The sequence below is a fragment of the Perognathus longimembris genome, chromosome 10 (genome assembly GCF_023159225.1).
Source record: "Perognathus longimembris pacificus isolate PPM17 chromosome 10, ASM2315922v1, whole genome shotgun sequence".
In the NCBI taxonomy this organism is placed as follows: Eukaryota; Metazoa; Chordata; class Mammalia; order Rodentia; family Heteromyidae; genus Perognathus; species Perognathus longimembris.
In genome coordinates this window covers 6,377,173-6,394,772 of record NC_063170.1, presented here as the reverse complement: position 1 = coordinate 6,394,772, position 17,600 = coordinate 6,377,173, and the positions used below count along the sequence as shown (strand labels likewise).

At 48.6% G+C, this 17,600-nt stretch overlaps 1 protein-coding gene across 2 annotated transcripts in view; it reads left to right on the top strand.

Moving 5' to 3' along the window:
* The window catches only part of Vat1l (vesicle amine transport 1 like), a 91,606-nt gene that overhangs the window by 41,675 nt on the left and 32,331 nt on the right, over positions 1 to 17,600 (top strand). For both annotated transcript variants that reach the window (XM_048355440.1, XM_048355439.1), the window contains exons 4-7: positions 4,163 to 4,305; positions 10,262 to 10,365; positions 12,385 to 12,440; positions 14,987 to 15,181. In XM_048355440.1, coding sequence (XP_048211397.1) covers positions 4,163 to 4,305; positions 10,262 to 10,365; positions 12,385 to 12,440; positions 14,987 to 15,181 — 498 coding nt within the window. The remainder of the gene's footprint in view (positions 1 to 4,162; positions 4,306 to 10,261; positions 10,366 to 12,384; positions 12,441 to 14,986; positions 15,182 to 17,600) is intronic.

The following is a 17,600-nucleotide window of genomic DNA, read 5'->3' as shown; positions in this document are numbered from 1 at the left end:
CCAAGTATTAGGTTTTTGGGGTTTTTTTTTGTATTTTATTTTATTTTTTTATTTTTATATGTATTTTTTTTTATCAAACTGAATTACAGAGAGGTTACAGTTTCATACATTAGGCATTGGATACATTTCTTGTACTGTTTATTCCAAGTATTAGGTTTTTTGATTGCATGTAATTGTCTTCTGCAAATGTGAGTGCTTTGAAAAAGATGGAGATAAATGCAACTAAAAAATGTTTTTTTGGTGAGGTGGAGAATCCCTCATTATTTCCTCCCTGAATTCTTCTGGTACATTCTCCAGCTCGCCCTGCTGATACATTCCCATCCTTTGACCATGCCATTGGTCTGTGGTTTCCACAAGCTTTGGAAATAAGCTTTTGAAAAAGATAAATAGAATTCTTTAAAGTATATAGAAGTGGGTGAATCTGCAGTAGAAATATACTTTAAAAAAAAACACACAAACAAACCAAACTTTGGATACTGGACCAGCTTTTGCTGTCTTGGAGAGCCTTCCTCAGCCACCAGACCCATTTGAGACTCAGTGACTTGGTCCCAGGAGAGTCCTTCCCATGTCTGTCTCATTTCCTGCCACCTTCTGTGCTCTGCCTATGCACAAAAGCCTACTGCACCCCTGGGGTCTTATCAGTGGTTGAAACTGAGGCACTTGTCTCCATGGCTTTGGCATGCCGTTGCGCTTTTAATAGGACATTTCTTTTGTTACTATCTGTTGCTTCCGTTAAGATGCATGCTCCAAGATTACAGGGAAAAATCACAAACACAGCTGCCCTCGTGTTCCCAGTACCTCTCTCATCATTAAGCTTGATAGCCATAGGGTGATGGAATGATGGTAGACAAAGACTGGGAGTCAAAGGCTGCTGAGGAATGAGCCAGGAGAAAAGACGGGGAGGATTGGGTGGCCGTGGTCGCAGTGTGGACAGAGGTAGTATGAAGAGAGGCAGAGAGGAGCTTCAGAAGAATGCTGGGCCTTTTTCCCTAGGAGCTCAACTTCCCCCAGATGATGAACAATCAACATTATAGAGTCCCCGAAGAGCGGTGCACGCTGTGCCTCTTGTTTAGTTGAATCCCCGATACCAACTCCTGAATCTCACTGTGCTGATGGGATCATCTATCTTAAACTCCCATTTAGTGGGTGATGAGAATTTCTGCCGGGCTCCGTCCCAATTCCCAAATGGTTATAGCTGAAGCCTGCCAGTCTTCAGTACTTACCGTGGACCAGACGGTGGCTAAGCCTCTACAGGAACACAGCTATACCTCTCATCGTTTGTCTACCCTGCTTGGCTTTACTGCAGTAGATTTTACTTTAAATTGCTTGTCTGTCATTAGGAGTTGTAGAGCAGGGACCCAGCGCTTCTGTTAAACAACTGTCCCCAGGTTTCCTTCTGTCTCTGCTCTGGTGCTGCAAGCTCCAGAATAGAGATGGGGCTGATGGAAATCCGGCTGTAAACCTGTTCACCCGCATAACGCTGGGACAAGGCTCTCCAAAGGTGGTACCCAGGAAGCCTTTCGCATCATGTCTGGGGGCCCTTGGGTTCCCCTACCACTCTAGTTCCCAGCTCAGCAACCTGAGTGCTCAGAGGGACATACAGGAGGACCATCAGAGTGTGACCTTAGGGTCAGGAACACTGGCTCCAGGTACAAGCCATGGGAGTTCAGACAATTTTCACAGTCCCCATTATTAGGTATCAATGGGGAAGTAATGTAATACTTACAAGGTAGGTTAGAGACTAGTGAGGCCTTTTAGCATTGTCTTGCTCATATATATAATACACAGCTTCTCCTATTCCAGCGTCTCAGCCATCGGGAAGAGAAGGTAGACATCTCCAAGCCAGGGAAAGACGCCTGGGGCAGACTTTTCCCTCTCTGCCTATAGAATAAGCCAACCCTGGTTATACCTTCAGTTTGGTCTTTGAGCTGCCACATGGGAGAAGTTTCTGTTGCTAAAGCAACCTAGCTGTGACACTCTAGCAAATGAATTAATAGAATAGCCCATTTAGAGAGGGTCGTGAGCTTCGTTTCGGATCTGTTGGGTTTCTGTGTTGGTTCGGGGACAGCCAGGTAGAGTTAAATGTCAGTGGCAGCAATGTGTGAGGATGCAGAACTTTGTAATGAGGACATGGCATGTGCCTCCAACGTTCTGTCATCATATAGCACACGCTACATAATGAGGTTCTGTAAAGTAGAAGAATGAGGAATGGTCCCATTTGCCTGAGGACAGACAACAGAAGGGAGACCACAGGATATTAGAACTAATTTCTAATTTCCTGCCCCCGGTACTAACAAAGTTAGCTCGAGCCCTGCGACTATGGAGCTGCATTAAAGGTATAGGCAAGGCCAGTGAGTTTTAAGGGTTTATTACATTGGTTGCTGGGATTTACACTAGGAAGGATAGACTCCTCTTTGTTCTACAATGTCTGGGATAGAAGAAGAATTAAACAAATTTCAAAACTGTTCCTAGCACAGAGACCCATAGTCTGTCCAGTCACAGGTTCACATCAGTGTGTGGGCCACCAAGGAAAACTACCAGTGACAGGATTATTGTAGACAGCAACTTGGAAGTCTGCTTAGCTTGACATCTCCAAAGAAGTTGGCAGCACAAAATCACAGAAAATGCCAACGGCTCAAATCAGAAGGCCTTGCTTTGAATTCACCTCTGCAAAACTGGGGGCTTCTCTCCTTTTCTGGGTGTCCTTTCTCTCACCTATAAAACAATGGGGAGAAGACTCACTGGACAGTCTTCCAGCTCTGACATTCTGTGAGTCTGTCCAGGTTGCCTCTAATTTGCAACCTATCATAAGATAACATGTCCATAAACTGACCTGCCAGCCGAATTATCCACCATATTGAAGACATGCAAATCAGATAAGAGGCAGAAATGCACATGGCAGCTGACTTTGGTAGGATAACTTCCCCCAAATGAAATGCCAGAAAGAGATGGTGGTTTTGGACTGCATCTTCATTACCAACATAATGCTGTTTCCTGGAAAATTTCAAAACGCATGTGGCCATAGTATTTTATCCAGTGTCCTGAATTTCCACCATATTGGAAGAGGGTACAGAAAATGACTCCGAATTATACTCGTAATTTCTTCCTACCCCATTTCATATTTAAAACCTCGTGTTGATCTTTTCTTTATATGCCAGAGCACTTTCATTCAGCCCTGCAGATAATAAGCTCCTAAGGGGAAAGACAATGAAGATTTATCAAATACCTATTGAGTATCACATTTTTGTACAAGGTCCTTGAATTATACGGAGGGCTGCTTGGTTGTGCTGCCGGTTGCTTGCTATGGGATTCTGCCACATAACATCCTAGGCCCAGTAGAATAAGCCAGATGTGTGCAAGGGTTATGGTAGCCCTTCACCAACATGGGGTGGGAATAGTTGGGTAAATACTGCAGCTTTGTCATCTCTTGGTTGGAATAACCCTGAGCTGTATCTGCAGCTTCTCATGGAAGTCTTCAGAAGGATTAAGCTCCACCATTTACCCATGGTGGCTGTGAGCTTGATAACACAGCCTTTATTTGTTACCTTCTTCTTTGGTCTTAATTCCATGCTATTTTCTGAGACAGGGCCTGGTGGTACATACCTATAATCCCAGCTACTTGGGAGGCTGAGGTAGAAGGATTAAAAGTTCAAGGCCAATCTGGGCAAAGTCAGCAAGATCCTATCCCAAAAAATAAAAACAAAAGGGCTGGGGGTATAGCTCAAGTGGTAGACTCATTGCTTAGCAAGTGCAAGGCACTGAATCCAATCCCTGGCAGTGCACACATAAAGTTGAGTCTGTTGCTGAGGTTGACGTCCAGTTAGTTTTCTCAGCACCAGCAGCTTGTACCCAAGACAGATTTTGTTGAGATGCTGCAAACTGTATCCACATTTTTGGCTGCTACAGTCAGAAAAAAAGAAGATGCTGTTGGTGTGTAGCAGAGGCCAGGAAGACTGCTGAACATTCTATAATGCACAGTCAGTACACCACACAGACTAGCCCAACCTGACAAATGTTCATCGTGCCAGAGCTGAAGCGATAATGAAGATTTATTGAGGGTGTATGGAGTGTGCGTTCTGTCTCAGATCATTGGCTTGGGTCACCTTGCACCTCATTTAACTTAGTGGCTCATGGGTGTGACTCCCCTGTTTGTCATCTGCAGGGTCAAGCCGTGGCCCAGCTGTGCTCCACAGTCCCCAACGTGACCGTCTTTGGGACGGCTTCCACTTTCAAGCATGAAGCAATCAAAGACTCCGTGACTCACCTGTTTGACAGAAACGCGGACTATGTACAGGAAGTGAAAAGGTAAGGCGCTCGCTCCCACCGGCACCAGGACAGCCCTTTCTGTTCTCCCAGCAGATCCTAGCATGCGTTTCAAAGACGGCTAACAGCCCAGCCTGCAGGGCTCCTAGCTCCGAGTAGCTCCTAGTAATCAGGAGGCTGGGATCTCAGGATTTGTGGTTTGAAGTCAGCGTGGGTTTGAAAGTCCATGAGCCTCTTAGCGCCAATGAACCACCAAAAAGCCGGAAGTGGAGCTGTGGATCAAGTAGTAGAGTGCCAGCCTTGAGCACAAAAGTTCAAGGATAGCTCCCTGAGTTGAAGCCCCAGGACCGGCAGTCATAATGATAAACATCTACTGTCGCCCCCCCATGGAACGAAGCAATTAAGTAACTTCTAGAGGGAAGTTGTCAAGTTTTGTTAGCCGTTGCTGTCATCTGAATCTGTACCATTCTGTATCTCGTTCACATGTAAACAAGTCGAGGTAGACGATCTGCAAGGAAATTCAGAGCCCTACCCAGCTCTTTATAAATTCCAGTTCCACCACTGTCTTGGGTCTTAGGGCTTCTTACTCCAAGTACAGGAAGATTTTGTGTCCATCCCAGAATGAACACACACACACACACACACACACACACACACACACACACACACACACACCATGCTCATATCTGATTGCTCATGCTCAGAACCTTGGCCACCTTTACTGAAAGCAATCTGGGGACAACAGGCAGCTTGCTGTGTACTGACAGGAAACAGAGGAGCCTAGATTTGAACCAGGCACTCTGACTTGGATACACAACAGTGTACCTTTGTGCAGTGTGGCATGGGCGGTGGTTACCACAGGAAGAAGGGAGCTGGAAGCAGGTGCTCTAGCAAGGGTCTTAACTCTAGCTCTTGCTCATGAGCTTACAGTCAAAACATAAAATGCAGGGCATGAGTGGATGGGCTCTTTTGCTGTATGTACTGGTAGAGAAACAAACATTCGCACCAACCAAACGATGCTTTGACCTGAGTGTTGAAGGATGTGTTTGCCCGATGCGAAGAGTACTTTGGACTAAGGAAATGACGTGGGCCCAGGCTCTGGGGGCAACTCAGCAGCTCTGAGAGGAGGTTCGGGACGCTGGAGGCAGGAAAGGAGGATGTGGGGGAGAGGGTCGGGCGATGGCTGCTCTTCTGACAAAGTGACGCCCCCTCCCTGCCTCCTCCACTGCCTTTCGCCCCTCAGCCCCTGGCCAGCCTTGCTCTGACCTCTCACCCCTGGATCACTGCCTCTTGGAAAGCAGATGGCAGCGGCATCTGAACCCATCTCCCCCGGTACCTTCCCTCCAAGGGGACTTCCCACAGCTCCTTCCCGCAGCTTTCCGTAGAGAGGCTGGGATTCCACTACCGATGGGAAGCTGTGAGCACGATTTGGGTATCTACCCAGAATTCCGCCCCTTAGGAGGCAGCCCGGATGTAAGCGTAAAGAGATGGGCACAAAGCTGCCTGTCGCAGAGCCAAGCTCTGTGTCGGTGTCATATTTCTGTGCCACTGCGTGTCGACAGTGAATTACAGCCTGGTCCCTCAGTAGAAGTTCAGGGCAGGCACCCATCGCCGACAGAAAAGAAACTGTGATGGAGCACGCTGCCCCCACATTCTAAAGTACTACACAGCCCCTAAAAGTCATGATTAGAAAGGTAGTGTGGCAATTTAAAAACAAATACCATAGCCAGGGGGATAAAGGCGGAATGCCGATTTCCATCCCATTGTCATCACAGCTTTGTGCAAATTCTCAGTGTAGGCGGATATAAAACCAAAGCAAAATATCCATTTGCTAACATGCAACCGGCGTGTTATGCAGAGCAATTCCTATTTGCCTTTGGATTACAGATGTAATTCCATGTACAGCAAACAAGAAGATAATGAAATAAACCTTACTGAGATGAAAACTCTCTTATAAACCAATTGATCCATAATCGTCTTTTGAATGCACGCCTGGCCTGGAGCCATTTGCATCATAAGAGGAACACAGAAATAATATTTGACAATGCCGACTTAACCTTTACATCCAGGCACTTCCTGCCTGAGAGGAAACAGATGAGGATGGGGGAAGAACAAGCAAGAGCGTTAGCAACCTCAAGGTCCTGCTCACCTGACTACAAAAACAGGGCTTTAGAAATAGAAAGGAGGGTTTTACAGAAGGGTCAAGTGTGCAAGAATCCCTGGCCAGGGCAGCTGAGGCAGAGCCAGGTAGGTAAGACAGACATTCTCTGTTAGCCTCCTTTGCTTCTTTGGTCTCTTTGCTGAAACCATGGTCAATGCCACTGACAGACCTGTGTGACTCATTTCACAGACGTGGACACTGAGACTTAGTCCCCAACTGCACCTCCAAGATGAGTTTATGAATTCCCTGCCAGTCTCTCTTTTTTTTGGGGGGTGGGGGCGGGGGTGGGGGCTACCAGATAATACAAGGAAATGGGTGGGGCAAGAAGGGTGTCTCCCACACCCAGATGAAGTTGATGGTTCCTCAGGGGCAAACCCATGTCGCAACTCACTGAATCCGTGAGTGATGCAGTGTATGGCATCTACCGCCGCGCTTGCAAAGCATGTCTTTGAAATTTCAGCTGGTGGTGTATGGCTTGAGATCTTGGTCATTCATTCATTCGTTCCTTCATTCATTCAGGTATCGATGGTTATTTCTGCCTTGACCACACTGACACATCAATGAGCTAGAAACACACTTGCCTATTTTCTGAAATCCAAAGTTGTAGAGACAGATAGCTCAGTGAGTGAGACAGTGGGGTTCCCCCTCAGGAAGGGGGCACGGGCACCTGGGGATTCCAGGCGAGCGACATCAAACAGAAGCCCTGGTGATACAAAGGAGCTCATTTGGGGGCCTTACAACTACTGAGGCTTGAGCTCGGGGCCTGGATACTGTCCCTTAGCTTTTCTACTCAAGGCTAGCACTCTAGCACTTGAGCCACAGCTCCACTTTCGGCTTTTTGCTGGTTAATGGGAGATTAAAAGTCTCATGGACTTGCTTGCTTGGGTTGGCTTCGAACCACAATTCTAAGGTCTCAGGCCTCCTGAGGTGAGGAGGCCAGGATGACAGGCGTGAGCCACCGGCACCTTCCATATTTTACAAAGTGTCTTATACTGTCTTTGCTTTACTGAGAAGGGAGCCAAGGGACAGCCTGGCCCTGGGTCCCCGGCCTGGGAAGCATTATGCTCCTTCCCCAGGCACTCATACAAAGACCATGGAGCTGCCTGGATTCAAGCCCGTGCCGTGCGAGACGAGATGAGGAGAGGGCCTGGCCGGTCAACGTCAGGCCTTCTCTGTGTGTCCGAACTAGATGTGGTTGGCTGGGGTCTCTCTGTTGCTGGAGGCCATTCTGTGAGTTGGAGAAAGTTGAGCAGCAACGGTGGTCTTCACTGTTAGAGGTAGTGGCACTCATCCGACCTCGAAGACCTGGTGATGCGCCCTGTGGCCTGGGATTTCCCAACCAGAGGGTGGAGGCAGGAGGCGATGGAGACGCACATGAGCCTGACCTACTCGCATCATCTCGCGTGCCCGTATCAATAGGTCTCCCTCTACCCCGCCAAGCTGTACAGTTACTCAGGACCAGATGCGTTTAGCTGAAAACAGAACCCCTGGCCAGCCTCCTCGAAGTCCCGAAATGGAGTTCAAATTGGATGATGTCAGTAACGGAGAGCCCTTTGCTGATCTGAAGCAGAGAGAAGAGTTTATGGCGGGGGGGTGGGGGGGTGGGGCAGGGGGAACCCGGCTCTAACCACGGTGCGCGGGCTGAGTGGGAGAGGACCCCTGCAGTCAGGGGAACCTGCCAAGCAAGGGGCGAGGAAAGGCAGAGCCACGGGGATTCTGAAAGAGAATGAGACACAGTGGCCCTGGACACAGCAGGCAAGGCTTCCGGAGGTGTGGCTGGCGTTTAGTAAGAACCCTACTGTGTGTCGTTGTTGTGCGAATCCTACTATGTGCCAGAGAGGATCAGATCTGTGGGACAAGCAAGTTCTTCGAAAAAAAAAAAGGGGGGGGGACACTCAGAGAGAGCAAGGCAAGCGAGGGTCCGAGTGGGAATGAAATGCAATAAAGAGGAATTCACGGCCTGGCAACTTGGAAGGAAATCTCCTAGTATGGACTGCTGGGGAATCTCTCTCTATTCTAGCACATTCTCCCCCCATCTGCAGGTGGGAAGCAAGGGCAGGACTTATCACACAAGGGCCAGGAGTGGGGGGTGAGGGGGTGGGGGCAAAGGAAGGAGACACATAAAGATCTTGGGTCAGCCATTCCAACATATCTCGCTGCCGGATTTGGCCCAGAGCTGAGGCTACTCAAGTTTGCTTTCTCAATCCGCAGAGGTTTATGGCAGCAGGGAAAGCAGACCTCAGACCACTGTACTTGGGCCTCACGCTCTGCGCCTGGCACTGAGGACATTGTCAGCCATAAATGGGAGGGTGGCCGGTTCCCCAGCACAGTCAGCTGACTCTGCTGGTGATTCTCGTGTTTCTCCACCATGGGTGTGCTGGAGGGAGGCTCCTCTTCAAGAGGTTGATGGACTAGAACTTTTGCGGGGAAGGGTGCTATTGAGGTATAAACTTGAGGCTTTGTAAGCTTGTTAGCCAGGTGCTGTACCACTGAAGCCAGGCATCCCTCCAGCCCTGGTTTTCACCACTCATTTCTGAGATGGGAATCTCACTCCCAAATCTTTATGTGCACTGTGATGCCTGAACTTCACTGGGGTAAGAATGGGGCTAGGAAAAGGGAGGTGTTTGCTAAGACAAGATTACCTCTCATGTTTACAGAACTGGGAAATGCTACTCCTGTCTGAACAGAACAGGGCCCGCCACAGCAGGGATCTCCGTGGGCAGGGCTACTTTTCCATCTCTCGAGCCCTCCCGTTCTCCAGCCCTCTACTATGTCTTCTAGAAGCAGTCGATGTCTTTCAAGTGAAGGGAGGGAGGCCATCAACGGGTGGATAAGTGAATAGGAAAATGGTGGTTCCATCTGCCCAGTGGAGTGCAAATGCGGATTCTCTCTATGATTCTCTCTCTTTTCTATCACTGAAGGAGGGTCCTCTCTGTTTATTCCTCTAGAACACTCAGTTTTAGTTTGTACCAAGAGCTTGGACAAACGGAAGTCTGCAATTTGATTTCTGGGCCTCCCCTGCTGGGCCATCAGCTGGTGAAGACAAGGAAATGTTGAGGTGGTTGTTGTTTTTTCCCCCAGTGACTCATTTTCAGCACTTTGGACAGAGCCTGAACCATCTCTTTGCTCTGCCTTTAGCTGTTAACTCATTTGCTGAATGGCTGTTGTGGAAAGCCCCGGACAAGCGTTTTGTTTGTTGTCTCATTTCATTCTTACCACAGACAAAGGAACCACTCTGCAAAGGAGAGAGCTAGAGCTCAGAGAAGTTGAGTGAGGCAAAGAGATAGGAACTTCGGGCCCTCTGAGTTCAATGCCTGCGTTCATTCTCCCCAAGCTCCTCTTTGGTACTTGCTACCAGACAAAGGAATGGCGTAGGAGCTTAGTTGAGTTGGCCTGAGAGTAGCGCACACTCAGAGCTTCCATTCTTGAACTTGGGTCTCTCCTCAAACCCACCCCATGGGCTAGCAATGGATAGTGTGTTTTGTTGTTTTTCTCCCACAATGCTGTGTGGCCCCCAGCCAATCACAGCTCTCCGTTTAAGAAACCATGCCTCTGACCGCTGATTGCTGAGGTGTACTGTGCTGCTGACCTACGATGGGGTGGGGTCCATGAACATTCAACTCACACTGTTTTGGGTTCGCAGTGTGGATGTGTCCGCAGGGTAAGCCAAGGGGGGCGGGTAGCTAGACTCCGCAGACCAACCTCTCTCCCAGGCCTCTCCTGGTTCTCTAGCATTCCTATTCTGGCCCACAGGTGATGCTTCACACGGAAGAAGAGGCCTGTCCTCCTTGGCTTCTGGCATCTGACGGCGTTTTGCTTGGTCTTCTCTCCTTCCAGGATCTCTGCTGAAGGCGTGGACGTCGTGTTGGACTGCCTGTGCGGCGACAACACTGGCAAGGGGCTCAGCCTTCTGAAACCCCTGGGGACCTACATTTTATATGGTGAGTGTGCTCAGAAGGGCAGGGTGAGCCACGGGGAGCACTCGGCTCCAGAACCAGAGATGGGGTGTTGATCCACCGGGTGTAGGATCGGGGATATTTCATCTCAGTGTTCATTTGGGCAAAGGCAGGGCCAAGCCAGGGTGGTCAATGAGAATGTGAAGAACCCCGGAGGGACTCGAGCTCCACAAGGTGAAAAGCGCTCATGGCTCCAAAGGAAGCCATTAGATAGGGGCCAGTGGACAGAGCTCAAGGGGGGATAAATGTTCCCATGAAGAAGTGAGCCCTAGATTAGAAGTCGATTTCTACCTCCGCACACCTGTCTATTCCTGTCTTCTCTCTCCTGTCTGTCTCACTCACTTCTTACATACTTGAGTGTGCAAAAGACGTATGAGAACAATAAGGAGCAAGTTTTCAAGCACCATCAAGACTCTAGAAGCTACCTTTCCCCCTCTCCTCCTTGTTCGCCATCGGAGGCAGCAGCTCATTTGCATATCAGCCTGCACACTGTCAGCAAAGGCGCGGAGAAGGCCGCACGTCACGTTCCAAAGTGAAAGGATACCAGGGCGATCTGATATGTGAAATTCTTGGCACCTCACTGCCCCACAGGCACCATGGAAATTGAGTAGCTGAGAAAAAAAAGTCATTCTGCTACTAGCTGTAGAGATTATTTAAAAAAAAATGTCTTTGACGGCTATAAATATCTTTTTTTGTCATCATCATATCTTTGTAACAGAAAAAGGGTTGAGCTCGCCGGACTTGGGTAAACATTTCATTGCCGGGATGGTCTGATGGTTTCTATCCTGACCGTGTGCTTTTTCCTTGGGACTGGATACATTAATTATTGAAAAAGAGAACCGAGGAAGTCAGGGGACATTGTTCGGATGTCGGATATGACTAACAAAATGTGGATGGATAATTGATTTGTCCTTACTGACCAATTACCGGGATTTCTATTTTTGGACCCCTGACGTCATTTGGGTGAACTTTCAACTTGCTTATGTCACCATTATCTAATTCATTGCATTGATTACCTAGTGACTCAGGAATAGAAGCTGATGGGGGCATGGCTCATAATTGCCGTTTACGGAAGCAGAACAGTGATGAGCTAATTGGCCACATAGTGATTCACTAATCGGCGACAACTTATGCAGGCCACACAGTCAAGTATAAAGCACATGTTTTGTTTTGTTGTTGTTGTCCTTGTTCATTAAATAACTATTTGCTGAGAAGAACTTGCTCCCAAATCTTTCATGGGCAAAGTTGTGGCAGTCACTGGAGAGTCACCGATGAATCATCCGCATTGTTTCCTGTGTTGTTGCCTTGTCTCACCTACCACAGAAAACTCACAGAGGTGTCTTTTCTCTCTGTGCATCTTAGAGACTCTTTCCCAACTCCAGCTCCATTTAAATGTTGTTTGTTTCAACTGACAGAACCCAGGTTCTTGTCTTGAATGGGTTTTTTCTTCTCCCTCTCCACTTAGGGTCTTTGGACCTGACTCAGTGGTCACACCATTTCTTTAGCTTCTGAGTCTATTTTTATCCTCATCTACCTTCTCCCGAGTCACACTCCATCCATCCATATTGCCCTCCCGAGTTTCTCCGCCCACTTGCATAAATGAGTCTTGCTTGCCCAGCAATCAAATTCAGATCCACAAAGTGGCTTCCTATGGGACTTGGATTCTCAAGTCTCAAAGACCAGAACCAAGAAGACATTTCTGAAACTCGTCATTCTATTAAATTGTGGACCTAAATCACCTTTTGCCACATACCTGGTTTTCTAACATTATCACAATGGCACCATGAGAAATGTCTCTTCCTCTTTGAGCCAGGGATACCTTAGCATTGTAATCAACCCCCCATCCCCTATTACAAAGCCCCTCCCTTTCCCAAGGCTCAATTAAGCTTGTTTTTAAGCTCCTGCCAATTCTGCACCAAACAACTGCCATTGTCCCATGCACGGTAATGAGAGATACTGAGTTTTCATTAGCAATTGCTTGATTTGGGAATCTTTCCTTGGCAGGCTCCTCCAACATGGTAACAGGAGAGACCAAGAGTTTCTTCAGCTTTGCAAAATCAGTAAGTACCAGGGGTCTGCACACCATCAGCTCCATCGAAAGAGGGCTCAGTTGTCTATCATTTGCATCATTCATTTTCCATAAAGCCTGCCCAGCCCCAGGTGCATGGCAGGACCGGCATTTGGATATTGCTACCTAGAAAAAGCACAGAGGGGTGGGGGCTGTCCAGGAAAAGAAAAAAAAGAAGCAGTTTTATCGTCATTTCAACAGAGATTGTTTGAAGGTAGGTATTTCTCTCAACAATCAAAAAACGAGTTAGCATCAGCCGGGGGCTGGTATCTCCTGCTGGTAATTCTAGCCATTCAGAAGACTGAGGTCTGAGGACTGTAGTTTGAAGCCAGCCCAAGCAAGAAAGTCCAGGAGGCTCTTATCTCCAGAGAACCACCAAAAAGCTGGTAGTGGAGCTGTGGCTCAAGTGGTAGAGCAATCAGCCTTGAGTGAAAAAGCTAAGGGACAGCATCTAGGCCTTGAGTTCAAGTCCCACAAATGCACATTTACACACACACACACACACACACACACACACACACACACACACTTAGCATCAACGCATTTGCTCTAGAAAGTGTCCAGCCTTTCCCTTTGGCTATTTTCCAGCCAGATCTCTGAAGGCACTTGAGATTTCTGTGTCCCCCATGCTTGTGAGTTAGCAATAGAGCTGGAGACACCCCCCCCCCCCAGCTTTAAACTGCATGTGCGATTATTTTGCCCACCAGCCAGAAGGCTTTCCTCTGGGCATTCCTCCCGCTATGCACGTACACAGCTTCCCATCTAGAGCAATCCATGCTAGCATTAAACTCACCCGGGCTCTCCTCTGTCTCTACCCCACCATCTACAGGGGATTGCTGCTTCTTTAGTCTCCTGTGCAGCCTATGCTACCTGGCTAGGTTGATCACTCCCTCAGTGTTCACCATACAGACTCGCTGTGAGCGCCTAGCATGTGTGGCTTTGCGCCTTGCATCATGGTATTATGGTGACCGTGGCAGGTGCATCTGGAACCCTTGTAGCTCTAACAGGCTCATGAGCGAGCAATTCCCAATGATAGAAGCCCTGTATTACATCAAATCTCCTACAAAGGTAGAAACGGGATGGTGAAATAGCTGGATGGGAAGGGCGGGCAAGGAGATCTGCCCGTTCCCCGGGTGGTACTGTGGGGTTTTCCTCGGCTCCCCTCTAAGTGGTAACACTCACTGCCCGAATCGTAACCCCCGAATCCCAGACGCTGGAGTTTTGATCGGGGCCTGGAAGCCTGACGGGAGGGCCTTGGGGCTGACAGGCTGTGCAGGAGCAGGAGTGGAACCTTCTGAAGGCCGCTGTCAGCAGCCTGGGCCGGAGACAGGCTCCCTGCAGTGAATCTGATGCTGACAGCCAGCTCGGGGGAGCCACGCTGGTTCCGAGTGACGGACAGCTATAAGGAGAGAAGTTTTCCCTTTCACACACAATCTCAACATGCCACACTAATGAAATCATGGCGTGAGCTGGGGCTCTGTGAAGGTATTCATGAAGGACAGCCAGGGTGAAAAGGCGGGCGCTCTGCCCCAAGCAGAGCTCTCTGTATCTGGAGCGCATTCTGGCTCAGAGGCTCACTATCACTGCTCCTGGACTGGCTGGCAGTGAATGGGCAGAGAAGACAAAGGAGAGGAGCGATGACTGTGCTCTGAAAGGTTCCAGAAGCAGAAGACTTTCATGTCCAGTTGGCAAAGGCGTGTTTGGAACGGGATCTCTCACTCAGCTGCCTTAAGCGATCCTCTGTGTCACTGCGGAGCTGACACTGAGCTGGCATTTCCTTGTCAGCTGTGTCATTTGCTTTTAGGCCGTCACAGGGATGCTGGTCTCGGATGAGGCTAATATCCGGGAGCAGTCTCACACCAAATTAGAGCACTTAGGCACTAAATCACAAGTGCTCAAATTAAGATAATACAAATTGTTTGTGTTGATAGCGTGCCTGGCACACATCAGATACCATGTGCACCTTGCATGCATTAACTCACTCATTACCTCATTAAGAGCCTTTCAGCTCTAGAGCTGTGTGTGTGTGTGTGTGTGTGTGTGTGTGCGCACGCGCATGTGCACATGCACCAGTGCTGGGGTTTGAACTCGGGGCCTAGGCACTGTCCCTGAGCTTTTTCACTCAAGGCTGGCATTCTACCCATGAAGCCACACCTCCATTTCCAGCTTTTTGCTGAGTTTCTCGACAATACCAGTCTCATGGACTTTCCTGCCCAGGCTGGCTTTGAACTACAACCTTCAGATCTCAGCTTCCCGAGTAGCTAAGATTTTACTGGCATGAGCCACTAACGCCTGGCTCTAGAATTCTCTCTGCCACAACTGTGCAGCGATGGTTGACTCAGTAATCGGAATTCTACAAACATTCACTGAGAGACTGCAGGTATAGTGCAAATCACTTCCTTAATCATTCTCCCCAATGCTTTGTGATTAAACACTCTGGACCAAATGCTTGGCTCCTCTAGAGTTGGTCTAGAGTGGGTCCCCCCCCCCCCGGCAGTGGGCCGTCTTTTCTTGTAACCAGGCACGTCTCTCTTCCAGTGGTGGCAAGTGGAGAAGGTGAACCCCATTAAGCTGTACGAAGAGAATAAAGTCATCGCGGGCTTCTCCCTCCTGAACCTGCTCTTCAAACAGGGCCGAGCGGGCCTCATCCGAGGCGTGGTGGACAAACTCCTGGGACTGTACACCCAGAAGAAGATCAAGCCCGTGGTGGACTCCTTATGGGCACTGGAGGAGGTAAGAGCGAGGCTGTCCCTCCGCAAACACCCCCTCTCTTCTGGCTGTGTCGTCAAATGATTTTTCTCTTGGTTGGTTTGTTTTCAACATGTCCTCCTCGCCCCAGGCTCTATTGAGCTGTGGATGGAGCGATCACCTTAGTGGAGGTCAGAGCTGTTCTCAAACCGTGTACCTTGCCACCATGTTGGTGCCCTGAGCCCTGTACAGCATGGTGCCTGTGGTCACCTCGGGGGTCGATGAGAGACTGAGATGGTCAGGGTGGAAATGATGTGCATGCTAAGCCCCTGGGAGACGTCGTTGGCCGCCATGTTGGCTATGGTAATTCTTGCTGCGGTGTTGGGTCTGGTGTTAGAGTGAGTCTCTTTGTTTGTGGAGCTGCCACAAGTTTTAGCATTTGAACGCATTCCTGGCTTGTGAGAACACGGAGCACCCCAGAATCACCTTTAAAAGGCGCAAAATCCTGAGTTGTTTGGAGTGGGTCACGTGGGATGTGGGGTTGGGGGAGGGTTGAGAAAACCCTGCAGACAGAAGGAGGGCTGGGCGTCGGGGGGCTTCCTGTCAGACTGGACGGAGGATGCATCGGAGCTCCACGCGACGTCTCGCCGGGAAGTCTTCCTAGGTCAGGAGGTGCCTGGGAGGTATTTTTCAGTATGTGGGATGTGTTTGGGCTCATTTGTCTTTGCCTCTTCACGGGTGAGGTGCCCTTTTATACGGGTGTTTTCTGGACTTTGTGGCATCACAAGTGTATTTTAAAATGGCAGCCATCACTAGATTCTATGAGACAGAATAGGGCGAGCTTGGCATGGAGCCAGGGCTGCGCGCCTGGCAGACCGCGCTGGCCCACATTGAACAGCTTCTCTAAACACATACATAACCCCAACGTCTTTTTATCTAACCATAAATACCTCGCAAAAGTGTTTTCTGTAATCTGTACACTCCAACTGTACCTCTCTATGTCCATCTAATATTGTCTAAATTAAAAAAAAAGATACACACACATATACAAAGCTTGTGATAAAATAAATCTCTACAGCTAGCATTGGTGGTTCATGCTTGTAATCCTAGCTACTCAGGAGGCCAAGATCTGAGGATTCAGGTTCAAAGCCAGGGCAGGCAGGACAATCTATGAGACTCTTACCTCCAATTTATCACCAAAAAAAAGCCAGAAGTGAAGTTGTGGCTCAAGTGGTAGAGTGCTAACCTTGAGCATAAAAGCTCAGGGACAGAGCCCAGATCCTGAGTTCAAGCCCTAAAACAGGCACACATAAATAGCTAAATAAATAAGTCAATCTATGTTCAGCCAGGTACCTGTAGCTCACACCTGTAACCCTAGCTAGTCAGGAGGGTGAGATCTGAGGATCTTGGTTCAAAGTCAGCCCAAGCAGATAAATCTATAAGACTCTGTCTCCAACAAACCAGCAAAATGTCAGACTTGAGGTATGGCTCAAGTAATAGAGTGCCAGCTGTGAGCTTAAAAAGAAAAGCCAGTAGAACAAGGCTCTGAGTTTGATCCCCAGCACCAGCCCCCAAATAAATAAAATAGAAAATAAATACATGCTCATTACAGGAAATTCCTAAACGAATGAAGAACTTAAGGGAAAATAAACGCATGTCCACATCTCAGAGAAAGCTAATGAGGTTAACATTTCTCCTTGCTTCCTTCCAGTCTCTTTTTTTTCTATTGCTAGTGCTCGCCATGATTCAATTTCTTGTTTAATCAGGCAATAATATATGCTTTCTGCTGTAATTGCCAAGATGAAAATCTTTTTAATTTAATGAGTCAGTTATCCATGTTATTTGCAATGGCGTCTCCACTGAACGGGGGGGGGGGGGGGGCTGGGTTATATGGAGTTCTCGGTGGCCAATGGGGAGAGGGAGCTGGGCGTCATCTCTTAAGATCAACTCATTCATGAGGATTCAGAGAAAGAACTTCTGCTTAAACTCCGTGTCCTCGGGCACCCCAACAAATCTAGCAGCATTTAAGTAAGGATTGAATTTGAATCTGCCATCTATGTGTGTGTACGTGTGCTTACGTTCTGTACGTATGTATATCTGTACTTCACATGCTGAAAAAGAAAGTAAGATTATTTTTCATTCATCAAGAACCACATTATTGGGCTGGGGATATAGCCTAGTGACAAGAGTGCCTGCCTCGGATACACGAGGCCCTAGGTTTGATTCCCCAGCACCACATATACAGAAAACGGCCAGAAGCGGCGCTGTGGCTCAAGTGGCAGAGTGCTAGCCTTGAGCGGGAAGAAGCCAGGGACAGTGCTCAGGCCCTGAGTCCAAGGCCCAGGACTGGCCAAAAAAAAAAAAAAAAAGAACCACATTATTCTGCTCTGGGGCCGGAAGCTGCTGCAGAGAGTGACTCTGAGGGAGGTGGGCTTGGCTGGGTGTTGTGACTCACACCTGTAGT